The 16,354-nt window shown below is 66.0% G+C and overlaps 3 protein-coding genes across 3 annotated transcripts; 2 read left to right on the plus strand and 1 right to left on the minus strand.

Moving 5' to 3' along the window:
• Positions 1-5,951: 5,951 nt before the first annotated feature.
• Positions 5,952-7,247, plus strand: EMIHUDRAFT_98303 (hypothetical protein; the record flags this gene model as incomplete). The annotated part of the gene is made up of 1 exon (XM_005789286.1): positions 5,952-7,247. One exon carries the CDS (start codon positions 5,952-5,954, stop codon positions 7,245-7,247), a length of 1,296 nt encoding a protein of 431 aa, XP_005789343.1.
• Positions 7,248-13,006: 5,759 nt separating this feature from the next.
• Positions 13,007-13,492, minus strand: EMIHUDRAFT_62931 (hypothetical protein; the record flags this gene model as incomplete). Its single annotated transcript, XM_005789287.1, has 1 exon — positions 13,007-13,492. A coding segment is annotated over one exon (486 nt), but the record flags the coding sequence as incomplete, so codon positions are not given.
• A 389-nt stretch (positions 13,493-13,881) lies between these two features.
• On the plus strand, positions 13,882-14,793 carry EMIHUDRAFT_53809 (hypothetical protein; the record flags this gene model as incomplete). The annotated part of the gene is made up of 1 exon (XM_005789288.1): positions 13,882-14,793. A coding segment is annotated over one exon (912 nt), but the record flags the coding sequence as incomplete, so codon positions are not given.
• Positions 14,794-16,354: the final 1,561 nt, after the last annotated feature.

A 16,354-nucleotide genomic window follows, 5' to 3' on the forward strand; every position in this document is an offset into this window, starting at 1 on the left:
AAAATACTCCACAGAGATGGGCGCCACGACGCTCAGCCAGAGACCCAGACGCAGACCTTTCACAGTCGTTTTTAAAACTAAAACACGGAGCCTGCAGGCAAGCTCTCACACACACACAGGGTATCTTAGCCACTTGCCTGGGCTCGGTTGGTCCACGCGTTGACTGCTGCAGATAGAGTGGCACTTATTCTGTTCAACTCGACGAGGCTGGAGTACAGCTCCTAAGGCGCGAGGCGGGCGGGGCGGTGAGGTAGCAAACGGTGTGGCGGAGAAACTGAGCGGGTTGAATGGTAGATGCCTGGCTCTCTTTGAGCGTATAGACCTGGTTCGCCAGCTCAGCCCCCGCCTGCACAGGGTCCTGCGCGTCCCACCCACCGCGCCGGAGAGCAGCTGCCGCCTGTCGCAGGCTCGAGAGAGCCGACTGCCGACCTCCGTTCTCACTGGCCGCACTGGGAACTTCGCCATCGCCGCCGCCGCCGCCGTCGCCGCCTCTGCGTCCATCGCCCTCTCCAGGTTCCTCACTGCCGATGTCGCTGACCCACTCGCTAGCGCCGTTGCCAGAGGCGGAAACCCCGTTGAGCGCTCCCAGAGACCAGCACTTCTTCACCAGGTGGTTTTTGTACTGGACCACGTAACGCATGTGGAGGGGCGAATCGGCAGGCAGCATGTTGCCACGCACAATCTCCTGAGTGTCGTTGCCGACGAATTTGTCAATCGAGTTCCAGTTCAGGTGCAGCATTTTGTGCCACGTCACCACGCAGGGAGGGCTGTGCGGGAACTGTTCGGCAAGCATGCCACACCACATGGCACCTAAAAAACGAGATGGGCCTGAGTGCTGCCGAAGTGTGTACGAGTGGCTGGGCAGCGCGCCGGCACCCAGGTTCCATGCGCTCTTCTTGAGGAGGTACGGCTGTGACTCCAGCAAAAGTTTCGAGTGTGTCGCTTGCCAGGCTTTGCGCGTGAAGATGGGAGTCATCACCTCCATCTTGAGCACGCTCGACACGGCGCAGGACGCATCAAACTCGCCGTCGCGCAGGTAGCTGAGGTCCGTAGCCCGACAGCCAGGGTCGCACACCGTGTCCACGAGCCTTCGCCTGAACTGGCAGCCATGGCAGAGCGACGGCGGCCGCACTGCCGCGATCTTGGGTTGCGCGGCGCACGCGCCAACAGCGGTCATCGCCCGAAGGAAGGCATCAATCTCAAACGCGGGAGGCCACCTGCCAACCAATATCTCACGTCACCAAAGGGCCGAAGTCGGCTCCTCCAGCTGCCCTCGGCGCACCAAAGGAGGTCGTCGTCAAGAAGCCAGACAAAGTCGAACGGGCGCGTGTACTCCTTGGTCAGGACTCGCCTCCAAAAGTATGGCTTGTGCGACCGAATCCGAGTCAGCTTGGCGCACGGAGGCATCGTGTGCAAGGTGCTCGGAGCAATCACGCCGCCATCCCAGCCTAGGAAGTTCAACGGACTGCACTTAGACAACCAAAAACGGAGCCCACCCCCTACAAAAGATCGCACGGCCACGGGGGCGGGGACCTGTTCCTTTTTAAAGCCGTACCCATCTCCTAGTAGAGGTGTGCGTTTTATTTATTTATTTGGCTTGTATGGTTGTATTTCCAAGAATATTTTCTTTTCCCCCCCAAAATCGGTTCAAATTAGTAATTACAGTGCGCACTCTGTTTTCAAAATGAGAGAGCTCTACACATGTACAACAGGAGCTACCCTCAGACATACCCTACATCCTAAAAGATCATCCCAAGAGTGGCGTTCTCTCCAGCTCCTCATCGCCTGCATATCCGGCTCTCAGGTAATCGCGCCTTCCAGTCGCCACTTCCTCCAGCATCTCCGCGTCATCGGACGAGCCCGCGAGACGCGCACACAACAGGTTGGCGCAAATCGCGCCGAGAGCCGAGAGAGCTCTACTCTCACGCCTGCGGCGGTCGAGGAGCTGCTTGTGGGCGAGCGTCGCTGGCGTAAAGTCGAACGCAGGCCCGAGCTGAGCCACTGCCAGGGCGATCGGAGCGTAGCCGTGGGCCAGCCTCGCCCCTGCCGCTGGCCATCGGTCGATGGCGAGGCGGAGGAGGTGCCAGGCGATGGCGGCAATGGCGCAGCCAATGAGAAGGTCGAGCGTGACGGAGCCAAGCCCGCCGCCAAACACCGCGACGCCGACGCTGTAGCCAAGAATCGTGGGGAGCTGCCACTTCTCAAGGATCCGCTGCAAGGCGAGCCCCGACACGAGCTCTGCTTGCGTGAGAGGCGAGGCCGCCTCGACCAAAAGCCACTCTCGACAGCTCGGGCACTGCGACATGGGAAACTCTCCGCAATCCTTCGCTGCTCGCTCCCCGAGCGCGCTGAGCTCTCGCCGCTGCACCTCGAGGCTCGCGAAGCATACGCGGCAGAATTTGATTGAGGAGGAAGGAGGCGGACGGCAGCACGGCAGGCGCGCCAATTCAGAGAGCGGCAGTCCGTCCTCGTAGCAGATCGCGCAGCAGAACATATATATATGCGAGAGGGCACCCCCGAGGATTTGTTTTCTTTTTCGAAAACAAAATAACGCACGGGCCCTCAGCGGAGCTGGGAAGAGGACCGCCGCAAGCGGCGTGGCGTGGGTCGGTTGTGCATCCCTCCGGGGGCCCCTCTGCGCCGGGGAGGCGTTGTTGGAGGCTAGGACGCAAGCGTCCGTCGCCCTTTTCAAACTCGGGGCCCACTCCGCTACGCTCCGACCCGAATTTGGAGGGCCTGAAAAGTTTAAGGTGTTGCTGCGCAAAAGGGGGAACCGCGGCAGAGTAACTGCATCTGCGCGGGTAGAGCCCTTTTGCGCGGTATTAACGCACACACCGCGACTGCCCCGCAAGGCGCGCGATACACACAGCTAGAAGTCAGTCAGTCACCGTCCTCAGGCGGGGGTCACAGAACACCGAGTCCATAAAGCTAAGCTCCTCCTCGCCTTCAGGCTCAGCAAGCTGCATCGACACCGGCCCATCAGCGGTTAGAGGGGGGAGATCTAGAGGATCATCTGAGCTGGAGCTAGCGGCGGCGGCCGAGCTAGCGGCGGCGGCCGGGGTGCGAACCGGCGGCATCACTGATTCAGGCTTGAACCCGGGCTGCTGGTAGCTAGGGCAGAGTGATGCCGTTGGCAGCGGCGCGCTCCTCAGCCCAAGACAGGAGCTCTTCAAAGCGGTTGACTCGGGGCAGTAGGGCAGCTATGGGCACATGATCTCTAACCCCCAAAAGCCCCAAAAGGGCAGTGCCCTCGTCTGGGCGCCTGAAGATGGAAAAGGAGCCAGTCGGGTTGCTAGCGTGCACATCTGGTAGCTGTGTGTAGCCGGCGACAACACGCGGCGGTGGCGGCAGCGGCGGTGGCGTTGGCAGCGGCGATGGTGGAGGCACAGGACCGCACTCACTGTCCCACCGCCATCCGGTCGGAAGCTGGTAGTCGCCCCGCATCTCGACTACCCGCAGTGCAGCATCCAAAGGCGTCTGAAAAAAGTCGAGGTTCTCTCTGAGATGATAAATGTCTTCTGCAGCATGATGGTCCATCACAAAGTAGTCGCCATATTCCCACTTGCCTAGGAATGTCTGCGCCGGCTCGAGGTCCCAGTTAAACTTCCGGTGTTGAAACCCTTCGTAGCCAACTACGCGGTTGGTGCTGTGGCAGTAGCGGACATGAAGACGTACCGGACCGACCAGCCCAGCGAGCCAGTCGTGCGACGCTTTCAGTTCTGCAAGCCTGCGATCCTCCTCACACGGATCCTTAGGCTCACACGAGCCATCGCAACTCGCGCGGAAGTAGCAGTGGCAGAAGCGCGGTCGTTGCGCGGTGGCTCGGCGCTTGACAAGCGCACGCTCAATAGCATCGGCATCTGCCTCGACCCAAATTCCGGGTTTGGGCAGATTTGGCTCGAGAGCGTGGGCAGCATCGCGCGCAACCCTCTCTGCTGTGGGACGATACGGTGCAGGTAGGTTAGTGTCTGTCTCGGGCCACGCAGGCGGCGGCTCACCCCACTTGTGTCGCCAGAGAGAGCCGTGCCCGCCACGCGCCAGCGAGTGGTCACCCACTTCGCCCGGATCAAACATGCCATCCTGGCGTCGGCAGAGGTGATCAGTAAATTCGCCACCCACAATCGGATCGTAGCTAAAGTCGCATGGCGAGAGCGAGTGACCAAGCAAGTTGCGGCTGAACGTGCTCGACTCAATGATGTAGTGCAATGGCTGCGGGCCATAGGCTATCCCGTACTTGGCTGCAATCTCGCTGATGTCCATATTGCGACGTTCAGGATACAACGTCGACGTCTGCATGCTCTCCAGCATCTTTGCTGCACCATCGTAATTGCTGAAGTGGATCACACCGCGGAAGTGCAGCAGTCGTTGGTGGAGTGGCGGTTTGTGCTGGTCCGCAAACTTGGGAGTAGGGGGCGTGCCAGCGAGGATGAGGCATCGCATGGCCAGCGAGTCGCCACGGTTGAGCACCATGCGAGCCAGCAGCAGCTTCACACGCAGTAGAGTACGCTGTGCAACGCACCAGCCGCGGCGGGGAATCCAATAATCCGATAGTCCGCCTGAGCTCCACCAGGCCGGCCATTGTGTCCGCTCAGCTCTGCCTCGTACGCAGTCCACCAGTTGCGTGCGGCCCTTGGAATGACACAGTGCTCTTGGCACGGCTCCTCCATCCCGGCACCGCATAGCTCACACGGGTCTTCGTCAAACTCCTCTCGCGCCCGCGCGTTTTTGCACGGGTAGCAGTTGACGCCGCCGCCCCTCAAGCGCCACATCTCAGGCGCAAACTCGACGTCCAGGTACTCGGTGGTACCATCGACAATGCAACGCAGTGCATGTATAAAGCGCACCAGCTCAGTTTTGTACTCAACCCACTGGAATGCATCAGTGTACCACGTCTGCTTCCATTCGCACGGCCGCATTGATTGATAGCACACGCGTTTGACCGGCGGCTGCGCTGACCACTTGTGGTTGTCGTGGTCGGCGTTGCGTGGGTCTAGGAGAGGCAGCTGTAGCCGTTCTGCCTGTGCCTCGGCACTCTCATTGAATCGTGGCTGTGTCGTCAGCGCGGGCATAGCATCGGCCAGTGATCTCCAGAATCTTGGCGGTTTGTCGGTGAGCCCGGCGCACGTAAAACTTTCTCGTGGCACCCATGGCATCGGGGGCGGCTGCGGTGTGGGATGCAGCGCGGCTGGGTCGGGTAGAGGAACCGTATCATCCGGCTGCTGCTGATCCGGCGGTTGAAGCGGGGGAAGTGGTGGGAGAAGCGGCTCGGCCTGTGCGGTGAGGTCAGTGCGCCTGCCCCGTTGCGTCCAGTCACGGACCCATGCGCCCTGCATCATGGCAACTGCTCGCCACTGAGCGTCGTCGAACTCGATCGCCTGCCACGGCCCCGGCAAGATGCATTCACCCCACTCACCAGCTTGGCCCACCTGGTACGGATAGCGCTTCTTCTGGAGCACGATGATCGCCTCAAGGGCGCCGCTCCTGCACCACAGCGCGCAACGGGACAGCAGCTGCTTGTTCTCTCCGCACTCCTTCAGCCGCAGCAGCTCCGCCTCGGTCGCAGGCGTGAGCGTAAGCCGGTCTGTCTTATGCCGGTCCGGCATATGGTGACCCCAGAGATGGCGCGAAGTCGCGATGCGCTTTTCCCCGATCATTTCGTCCGTCCAATCGAAGGAAGCGCTGGATCGCCCATGTTATGGCGTTTACCAAACTTGCCCCGACGTTGTCGTATTTGGGAGCCACGGTCCTGCTTTTGTTTTCACGGGTTACGAAGCTGAGTACCGCGTCTGCGACGCGGGCGCCTTGCGGGCAGAGCCCTTAGCCACCCTTTATCTTGCGCGGTCAAAACTGAACCTCTCCACAGAAAAGAAGAAATTTTGCTTTTCCTTGCCGCCATCTCGCTCCGTGCTTCCTGCAGTCGCCACGCGTCGCCACGAAGGCGACTGCGGTGAATGGAAGACCCTGCGCCCTCGCCGACCCCACTTCTCGCACGCCGGCGCCGCACCTACGTCGGACGCGACAGAGCCCTCATCACTGCGGGCTACGTCGGCTCCTTCTTTGCGATCGGCGTCTGCTTGGCCTCGCTCGGGCCGCTCTTGCCAGAGCTGGCCTCAAAGACGGGTCGAACCCTGCCGGAGCTCTCCTTCCTCTTCGTGGCCCGCTCGGTCGGCTATGTGCTCGGGTCGCTGCTCGGCGGCGTGATCTTCGATCGGGTTGACGTCACACACGCCCCTCTCGTCGTCGGCAACCTGCTCTGCGCCCTCGGCTGCGCCACGCTGCCGTCGCTCTCCGCGCTGCCGAGCCTCGCCGCCGCCATCTCTACGCAGGGTGCCTGCATGGGCCTGCTCGACACGGGCGGCAACGTGCTCCTCATCTGGCTGCAGGGCCCCACCCGCGTCGAGCCGTACATGCAGGCGATGCACGCCGCCTTCGCCGTCGGCGCCGTCGCCTCGCCGCTCTTCATCGAGTGGGCCCTGACGGAGCTGCGCTCGTTTGCTCCCGCCTTCTACTCGATCGCCGCCTTCCTCGCGCTCTGCAGCCTGCCGCTCGCAACTTACCGCGGGCCTCTCGCCCCGGCGGAGGACGCGGCCGCACGAGGCGGCGGCGGCGGCGACGGCGTGAAGGACCGCGGCGAGAGGGAGGCGGCCGGGCGGCGCTGTGCGGTCCGCGCGCTCGTGTGCGGAAGCGCGCTCTGCCTCCTCTTCGCGGTCGGCGCCGAGGTGACGTTCGGCGGGTTTGCGACCACTTTCGGCATCGAGGCTCTCGCGATGAGCGACGGCTCCGCGCGCGGGTTCGCCTCGGTCTTCTGGGGCGGTCTCGCGGCGGGGCGGATCGCGGCGGTGCCCGCAGCGGCGCGCCTCAGTCCCGCCACGATTCTCGGCGCGTCGATGGCAGGCAGCCTGGTCTTCTCCGCAACGGCCTGCCTGCCCGCCGCGCCGCCGGCGGTGCCGTGGGTCGCCGCCGCCGGCTTCGGCTTCTCGCTCGCCTCGATCTTTCCGACTGTGCTCACGCACGCCGAGCGCGCCACCCGCTTGTCCGGCCGCGTCGCCTCCCTCTTCGTCGTGTCGGCCGCCGTCGGCGAGCTGCTCATGCCGCTCTGCGTCGCGCTGCTCTTTGTGCGCACTCCGGCGGCCTTCCCTCGCTCCGTCCTCGCCGCGTGCGTCGCGCAGACCGTGGCTTTTGGCGTGGCCCACCGCGCGGCTCGCCGCTTGTCGAGAGGGGTACTTAGAGGGATGGCCGCTAGGTAGTGGACAGGGGTATGACAGTGCTAGGCGAAATCGCAAAAGTTGCTCTCCTTATTTGTTGAACTTGTTAGTATCTTGTACACCGGACACACACACAGTTTTCAGTTTCCACACGCGGAAACACACACGACCCGACGACCGGGTGCGACACACTCCACACTACACACACACGCGACTCCCCCGCGAGCCGCGTCACGAGCCAGACACTCGAGAACGAGATTGTATGTACAGCATAACTCAACCTGGGCTCACAAGGTCACGAGGCGAACACATCGCGCTTCTGCAGAGCCCACCTCCTCGGGCTGTTCGTAGCCATCGGCGCTCGCCAACACTACAGGAGAGCTCGCCGCTCTGACGGGCAGGGCAGGGCCTGCGTCGCTCAGAAACGACTCTGGCGCATCATGCCAGTCATCCGCTGCCGCCCTCCCTGGCTCGTCGGGAGGCAAGGCCCGGCCTGAGCACGCATATATCTTTGGGTTGAGTGGCGGCGGCATCCCGGCGACGATGGACTCGTGGTCGTCCTCCTCGTCCTCATCCTCCTGCGGTTGCTTGATTGGCTGCTGCTCTTCGTGGCCAGCGGCTGCGCCTTCAAAGGCCTTCGCGTGTCGCTGCGGACAACGTGCGAGGACTCGGCGGAGAGCGAACAAAAAACAGCAGCCGAGCACGAGGGTGAGCGCTAACTGAAAGGAGAAGGACGACAATGGCCATGGAGTTGTGGAAACTCGTTGACAGCGGCCCGACTCATGAAGCCGTTGTAAGCCGGCTGCGAAATCCGCACGCAAGAGTACCGTTCCAGCAGGCGCTTCTCTGGAAGCAAGGAGGACAGCAAGCCGCCTCGCGAGCTCAAGTGCTGCCGCCTCGGGCTGCGTCCAGAGGCCCCCGTGCGCTGAATCGCCCGGCACGGCGAGCATTGCGTGCGACGCCGGCAGGAGATCAAGTACGACCATGGTCCGTCGCGAGAGACCGCCATCCTCCTTCTCTTCATCCGCTGTGCCGGTTGCTGGCGGGCGCAGCTCGACGCATCGTACCCGTCCCTCCGCCACGCCCAGTGCCGCCGACACATCACGCCCGACGCGGGCCGCAGCCAGCTCGATGGGTGAGTTGGCTGCAAAGAGGGAGAATTGGGTCCGCACCGCTCCATGGGCCGGAGGGTGCAGCTTCAGCGTCGGGAGTGGCTCCGAAGCGGCGGAAGGCTCGGGCCAGCCTTTGATGTTGCTGGGCAGCACGCGGAAGCTACAGCCCTCGGGACAGCGCAGCTCAACCACGAGGCGGCTCTCGTTTGTGCGGCTGACCAGTGCATCCCATCGCGTCGTCGATGTCCGCCGATACTGCACCGACCATAGCACACCGTGCGAGGCGCAGCCACGGAGCACCCCGCCCCACTCGATGAGGTAGGAGGCGCTACTCTGCGCCTGCACGACTGGTGCTGCGCGCATTTCGTCGGCGTAGCCGCCCGCTACGAGGGACGCCGACTGGGGCCCGGGCGCGCTCTCGCCTCGCGAGTTTGTCGCGCGCAATCGAAAGACAAACGCCGATCGAGTAGTCACCCCGCTCGTCCCCGCCTCAACGATGACCTCCTCGCTCCCCTCGAGGGAGCGCCGGGCCACCGACCAATGTGGCGTTGGCCCCGCAGGGGAGACTTCAAGGTCAAGGCTGGCGTCAGCTGAGCAGCCCACGCGCAACGCGGGCAGGCGGAGCCGGATGGAGTCGCAGGTCGACTGGGCGCGCGGAAGCGGCGCCTCAGGAGGGTCGGGCGCCGACTCGACACGCCCCGTGGTCTCGTCCTCCCACTCGCTCCACTGCCCGCGGACGCCCGCGGCGCTGACGGCAGCGATTGCAAAGCGATAGGTGGTGGCGGCTCGGAGCCCGGTGGCAATGAACTCTGTGCTGTCGGCGGGCACGTCGAGGAGCGCCTCCTCGTGGGGCGACGGGCCGTCGAGCATGGTGGCGCGAAGCAGCAATCGCTCGACAGGCTGACCGCCCCTCTGGGCAGGCAGCACCCAACGAACGGTGATGGCATCGCAGGAGGTTGTGCGGAGCCGCAGCCGCTTTGGCGGGCTCAATAATGCGGGAGCAAGCGGCGGGCGTGGCGGCGGCGGAGGTGGTGGGGGCGCGGCCGGCCTCGGAGGCGGCCGCGGGCCGGGCGGCGGCGGCGGTGGTTCTGGCGGAGGGGGACTCGGGGGCGGCGGCGGCGGTGGGTGCGGCGGGGCTGGGCTTGGCGGCGGCGGAGGCGGCGGCGGCGGAGGAGGAGGGTGCGGCGGCGGCGGCGGCGGCGGTGGCGGTGGCTCGGGACTCGGCGGTGGCATCGGTGGCGGAGGAGGCGATGGGGGAATGTTGGCTTCGCATGTGATGAAGAGTGGGTAGCGCGGGCTGCCCGTAAAGGCCATCCGAACTCCGACGGCACCGTCGCCAAGGCGGAGCTGCCACGCGTGTGGGCCTGTCCTGAGCAGCTCGGCGCCCCAGACCGCCTTTGGGGCGGGCATTGGCGGATCCGCGGCGAAGGTTGGGCTGAGCACGGCGCCAGGCTGGCTGCGGGACAACTCGATGCGCGCGGTGAAGCCCACCGCCGTCTCAGCGGCCACCACATATGAGGCACCGAGGACGCAGGCGGGCGGGTTGGGTGGCGGAGGTCGAGGCGGCGGCGATGGAGGGCGGGGCGGCGAGGGCGAGGGCGGCGGCGAGGGCGACTCAAAGAGGTCGTGAGTGCACGAAATGAGCCGCGGGGTCCGGGTTCCGGGCCCATCACCGACGAACTCGAATGCGTCGCCGCTTGTTCCGAGCAGCGTAAATGTGGCGAGGAACTCACCCGACGACTCGGCAGCGCCGAGAAAGGTGGCGCGCGGGTCCGAGGATGAGAGTGCCACCGGAGCCTCGAAATGTAGATTTATCATCGCGCCCTCTGACCAGTGCTCTAGCGCCACGCGGGCTGCAAAGCCAGCCCCGGCGCCTTCGCGCGCCCGGTACGCCACACCCAAGTCACACGGCCGGGGCCTCGGTGGTGGCGGCGGCCGTGGCGGCGGCGGCGGTGGCGGCGGTGGCGGCGGTGGCGGTGGCTTGGGGCTCGATGGCTCCGGGGAGGGCACTCCCAGTGGAGGTGGCGGAGGGGCCGGCTTGGGAGTGCAGAAGCCACAGGCACGGCAGTGGCACCAGGTGCAAGCCCAGTCGGCGGCATCCTCCCGACACCAGGTGGCGCACGTCATGACCTCCGAATCCCCCTCTGCCACGCCGTGCGCCGACTGGCAAACCAGTAAGCGTGGCGGCGGTGGCGGCGGCAGCGGCTCCCCGGCGTCCCATCCATGCGAAATGTCGTCGCCTTCCGCCGCAGCTGACACGGGTCGCCCGGTGGTCCGCTGCTCGACGTGGATCGGCTGCGACGGCCAGGGTGGCCAAGGCGATGGCGACGGCGGCGGTGGTGGAGGGGGTAGCGGCGGTGGCATTGGAGATGGCGGCATTGGAGGAGCGGGTCTCGGCGGAGGTGGAGACGGGTCCGGGGCCCAGGGTGGCGGTGGCGATGGATCTGGCGCCCATGGTGGATCCGGCGCAGGTCCGCCCTGGTCGACCGCCTCGTGGGCCATCACAGAGGATCGGCAGAAGTCGCATGAGCTGCAGTGGCACCACGTGCAATGGTGGACCTGCCGCTGCGAGTCGCACCATTGCTCGCACGTGGGAACAGCGGCATCGCCGTGCTCCGTTCGGCCTCGGTCGCACCGCTGGCCGGTCGGCGGCGCGGCGAACAGCATGCAGACGATCGCCAGCATAGTCTGACGGCGGCGGGCGCTTCGCTCTCTTGCGCGCACGTCCCGCCCCCCCGGCCCGACGCGAGGATGAATACTCGTATCGACACGCCCACGTGGGGCACGCTGGACCTCGAAGTGAGCTGTCAGTCTCATGGTCGGCCCGCCTGCCTTCTGTTTGTGGTGGCGGCGTGCCGTCCTCCTCCCACCCCTCCCACTTGGATTCTTCGCTTTTTTTTTTGAGCCGTAACTCTCCCTCTTTTTTTTTCTAAGACAAGTACTAGTGAAGTTCTATTTTGGGGCGTTCAGTTTACAGTGAAAAAGAATTTCAGTTAAAGAAACTGATGATATTGCTTGTGTGTATGTGTCGCGCCTTGCGGGCGCGGAAAGCAGGAACCTCTTCCCAAGAAGCGAGCGCCACTCTTGGAGCGCCGCCACCACATCGAGCGCAACCGCCTCCAATATAGATAGTACGACGGGCGAGCCTGGCGTCTCACGCCGCCAAAACGCCTGCGGCGTCTCACGCCGCCACAGTCTCCGGCGCCGGCACGCTCAGCGACCCCAACGACTGCGCCGCGCCGTCCGTGGCGGCCTGTTCCTCGTCGCTTCCGGCGGCGGCGGCGGCGACAGCCTCGATGCGGCACGCCCCCTCGGCGGTCACGTCGACGCTCACGACGAGCCCCGACTCGCCTGGCGCGTTGTCGCACGCGTGCAGCGCGAGCGCCGCCACGGCCCGGGGCGGCTGCGGCGGCCCGTCGGGGGGAGAAACGGCGTCGGCGGGCGGCGGCGGCGGCATCTCGACGAGGCGAAGCACGAGCCTCTGCCCGGCGGCCGGCGGCTCGACCTGCAGCGGAATCTTCCGGTGCAGCGGCACGCAGCTTCCAGCACAAACGAGGGGGAGGAAGGCGCCGCCGCCGAGCTCGAGGGCGAGAGTGCGCGGCAACCTCCGCCGCGCACTCGCTGCACCGGAGCGTTGCCAGCCGCCCGCGGAAGTGTCGCCCGCCGCCATGAGCGAGCCTACGGGCGAATAGCATGACGAGAGTCGCGGACCTGCCTCTGCGGCGGCGGCGGCCTCTCGTCGGGTGAACCGTACAGCGCCGCGCCGCTGGCCGCAGCCTCGTCGGACGTGGCGCCAAAGTGGAGTGTGGCGCCTACATGACAACATGTCAGGGCCGTGTCATGGACATGTCTACGAGATGGCGCCAAAGTGGAGGGTGGCGCCGGGGAGCTCAGCGGCGAGGGCGGCCTGCACACAAGGCATGCGGCAGCCGCCGCCCGAGAGCAGCACCTCGCGCACGCACCGCGCGCCCTCGAGAGCTGACGCCTCGCCGGGCGAGCAAGCGTCGGCGGCGCGCAGCGCCGCGCGGGCGACGGAGCGCACCGCCGCACAGAGGGGGCGGGCGAGGTCCTCGAGGCTCGCCCGCGAGACGGTGACAAAGTGGTCCGCCCCCTCCGCCTCGACGGCGATCTGCGCCTGCGGGACACCCCTCAAGAGTACGCCCTCGCGTGGACATGTCACGGACGCGCCCGTGGTCTCCCTCTCCTCCGGCGGCACGTCTGCGCCTGAGTCCCGCCAGAGAGGCTCCGCTTGCACGCCTCTGCCGCCGCGCCCAGCCGCGCCTTCGCGCGCGCGTTGCCGGACAGGTCGACGCGCGAGCGGCGGCGGATGTCCTTGAGCGCCAGCGCCACCAGCGCGGCGTCCACCTGCGCAGCGCCGCGCGTCTCGTCCGACGCCGTCGAGGCAATGCTGAGCCGGGCGACTGCGCGCCGCAGCCGCGTGCTTCGCGGCCCCGCCGCAGCCTCCCCGCCGCAGTCAGCCCCCCCCTCGCCGCCCCCCTCCCCCTCCGCCTCCCCCTCCGCCTGCCCCTCGGGCTCCTCTCCAAGGTCCACCACCGAAGCAGACACGCAGCAGCCGCCCACGTCCACCACCAGCAGCCTGCGAGGTGCGGCGCCTCCGCCGCCCGCCGCATCGGCGCCCGCCCCGTCGCCGCCGGCCGCCGCCGCCTCGATCTCGGCCACGCGCAGCAGGGCGACAGCGAGCGGCGAGGGCAGCGCCAGCTTGACCCGCATGCCGCCGCCCCGCGCCGCCTCGAGCAGCGCGTCGGCGCGCGAGGGAGCGAGGTGCGCCGGCGTGGCGAGGACAACCTCGCGCACCGGCGCGCCGCAAAACGAGTCCGCCGCGCCGCGCAGCCCACCCACAACCAATGAGAGCAGCCGCACCGCCGTGTGCGTCTTGCCACCCGGCACCGCCACCGAGACTGCGCCGTCCTTCTCGGCGGCAGACGTGAGGAAGCCCCAGCGAGAGCGCGCGGCCTGCACGACCGGGTCGTCGAAGTCGCGGCCGAGCATCAGCAGCAAGTCGCTCATCGTCAGCTTTGGGTTGCGTGCTGCCTGTGCGGCCGCCGCCTCCCCGAGCAGCGTTTCGCCGTCGGCGAAGGCCACGGTCGTCGGCGTCGAGCGCGAGCCCTGCTCGTTGGCGATGAGCTGCACCGTGCCGTGCCGCATCACCGCCATCGTGCAGCACGTGTTGCCCACATCCAGCCCCAGCACGCCTGCCGCGCTCATGTCGGGCTCATGTCGGCTCATGTCGGCTCATGTCGGGCTCACGTGGTCTTCACAACCGTGTGGTCTTCACAGAAACGCACAGTGGTCTTCACGTAAACGCACAACCCCGGGCCCGAAATCGATGGTCTTCACAGCACAAAAATACTTCCGCGGCACAAAAATACTTTTCTCGGCACGACGCGCGCACTGGCACTAGCACAGGTATACCATAAAAAGTAATACACGCAGGCACGCGACGTCCCCCGAACGAAACGGACTCCGGGTCTCCGGCGGGCGGGCCCCCCGGCCGCCTTTGCACGTATATGCTGCCGCTACACGCGTGGGCCGTCGGGCTGGCCAACGGCGTGGGGCTACGCCCGCCCATGGGCTACTCCTCATGGAATGACTGCGCGAGCGAGGTGACCGAGGCGCGAATCAGGCGTGTGGCTCGGGCCCTCGTCAACACAGGTCTCGCCGCCAAAGGATACACGCACGTCAACGTTGACGAGGGCTGGCTCAAGAGCCGAGGCACGACGACGCTCGCAATGGAGGAGGACACGGCCAAGTTCCCGTCCGGCATGCGCGCTCTCGGCGAGTGGGTGCACGCACAGGAGGTGCCCGGGGCAGGCCGCACGCTCAGGTACGGCCTCTACACCTCCCGCGGCACCTGCCAGTGCTCGACCAAGCAGTACCAGGGGCCGGGGAGCAGCGGTCACATCGAGCGCGATGCCGCATGGATGGTGGCGGCGGGCGCCGATCTTGTCAAGGTGGACTCGTGCTGCGGCTCGCAGCAGCGCGAGGCGGCTATGGGCGACTATGCGGCATTCCGGGACGCCCTCAACGCCACCGGACGTCCCGTCTTCCTCGCCGTCTGCGGCTGGAACGCCTGGTATGCACGGCGCGGCCACACCCTCGGCCACTCCTGGCGCATCGCCCTCGATGGCACCAACTGGGGCGCGCTTTCGCATTGCGCCAACGTCAATGCTCGCCTCTCGAAGCACGCGAGCCCGGGCGGCTGGAACGACCCGGACCTGCTGCAGGGCACCGGAAAGGGAAGCAACGACCTCCCTTCAAATCCGCACGGCTGCTTTGACCCGAGCCGCATTCCGCAGAGCAGAGACTGGTACCTGAGCGAGCGGCAGGTCCGTGCGCAGATGACGCTGTGGGCAGTCATGTCGGCGCCGCTCATCATCTCGGCGGATCCCAGCCAGGTGGAGCCGTCGGTGCTAGCGACATGGGGCAACGAGGAGGTGATTTCGGTGAATCAGGAACTGCGCGACGGCGGCCCCTATCAGGGCCATCGCCTGGCCGGCCTCGACCTGCACTACGACGCGGCGCTCAAGGCCGGCAGCGGGACGAACGTGTGGGGTAAACCTCTCCCGGCAGGCGCGCTGGCGCTCGCATTCATCAACAACGGGCCCAATGCGACGGACGTCGTGTGCGATCGGAGCTGCTACGGCCCGCTTGCAGGAGGCTCCGCCCGGGCCTATGCGCTGCGAAACCTCTGGGCGCGCGCAGATCTCGGCGCCTTCTCGCCGCCGCAGACGCTCGTCGCCAAGGCTGTTGCCGCGCACGGCGGGGCCGCCATGCTGCGGCTCACGCCCCTCGCCGCCGGGCAGGCGTCGTCGCGGCACCAGCAACTCCGTGGCGGGGCGTTCGAGTGGCGGCCGTGCCGCGAGGCGAGCCCGACGGGCGACTGGGGCGGCCAGTGCGGCGGCGCAAAGGCGGTGCGCGGCGGCAGCGGGAAGAGGAGGCCGAAGCTAAGGCGGATTGCAGAGGGGCAAGCATGAATGCAGGCTGCGAACAAAGAGCGATGCCATGTCGGGCCGCTCCGTCTTCCGCTCGAGTGCTCTGTTGGGCCCGGGGCGAGAACGAGCTTAATTGGCATACAGTCGATAGAGAGATAGATGGAAAGTCGACTTCACGAGGTCTGTAGTGGAATTTGCGAAAATTATTTTGTTGTCTGTGTTAGCGCCAGTGACCCCCACTCCCTTTTCTCCCAGTAAGCTAAAAGCCTAAAAGTACGTACGTACATATTCGTGCCGTCACATTGGTGGGTATCGGCTATATCGCTCGGGGCGCGGGACCGCGGGACGAAGTTCTTCGACGCGCTCCGGATCATCCGCCTCATCCGCCTCGAGAAGAGATCGCGTAGAGGATACCCGTAGAGGTCGCGGATCCTCATCTCTTCCCTCCCCGATTCGCTGTCCGCATTTGCATGCAGTGCGCGGCAAGAGTGGCTTGAGGGGCTGCTCTCCCCCGCGGCTCACAATCTCTCGCAAGCTACTCGACATGGGGAACCGCATGTGCGGGTTGGGGCACGAGGGCAATGAGGATAGCATGCGCCAGCCAGGCGCCGCCTCATCCTCAAAGCACTGATGCGTCATGAGACGTCGCCGCACCGTCACGGCACGGCCCACCAAGAAGGTGGCGCCATGAATCTCTTCGCCGCCGGAAGTTTCGCCGCCGGGAAGTGCACTATATGACCAGACCACCCTCATGCCCGCCTCACACATCGCCTCCGCCTCCGCCCTTGTCGATGCCGGTCGCGCCCCCTCTAGTCGTCCCTGTCGGACATTGCAGCTGATTGCGGACGTGCGGGGGCTGTCACGGCCGTCTGACCAGAGACGGCACACTGCCGAAACACGCGAGCCTCCCAAAGGAAGCTGCCATCAGGCGGGTTGTCGAGCATGTGCATGTACAGCAGGACGATTCGGTCCCGGTCGTGCCACCAGTAGCTGTGCGGCCACGCCAGAGGCGCGAGCTCCGCAGCTGTCGGCCTCCGAGGTCTCGCCCCCTGAGCCCTGGTGTCGAGGTGTCGAGGCCCGGTGT

This window comes from Emiliania huxleyi, assembly GCF_000372725.1.
Source record: "Emiliania huxleyi CCMP1516 chromosome Unknown EMIHUscaffold_13, whole genome shotgun sequence".
Lineage (NCBI taxonomy): Eukaryota > Haptophyta > Isochrysidales > Noelaerhabdaceae > Emiliania > Emiliania huxleyi.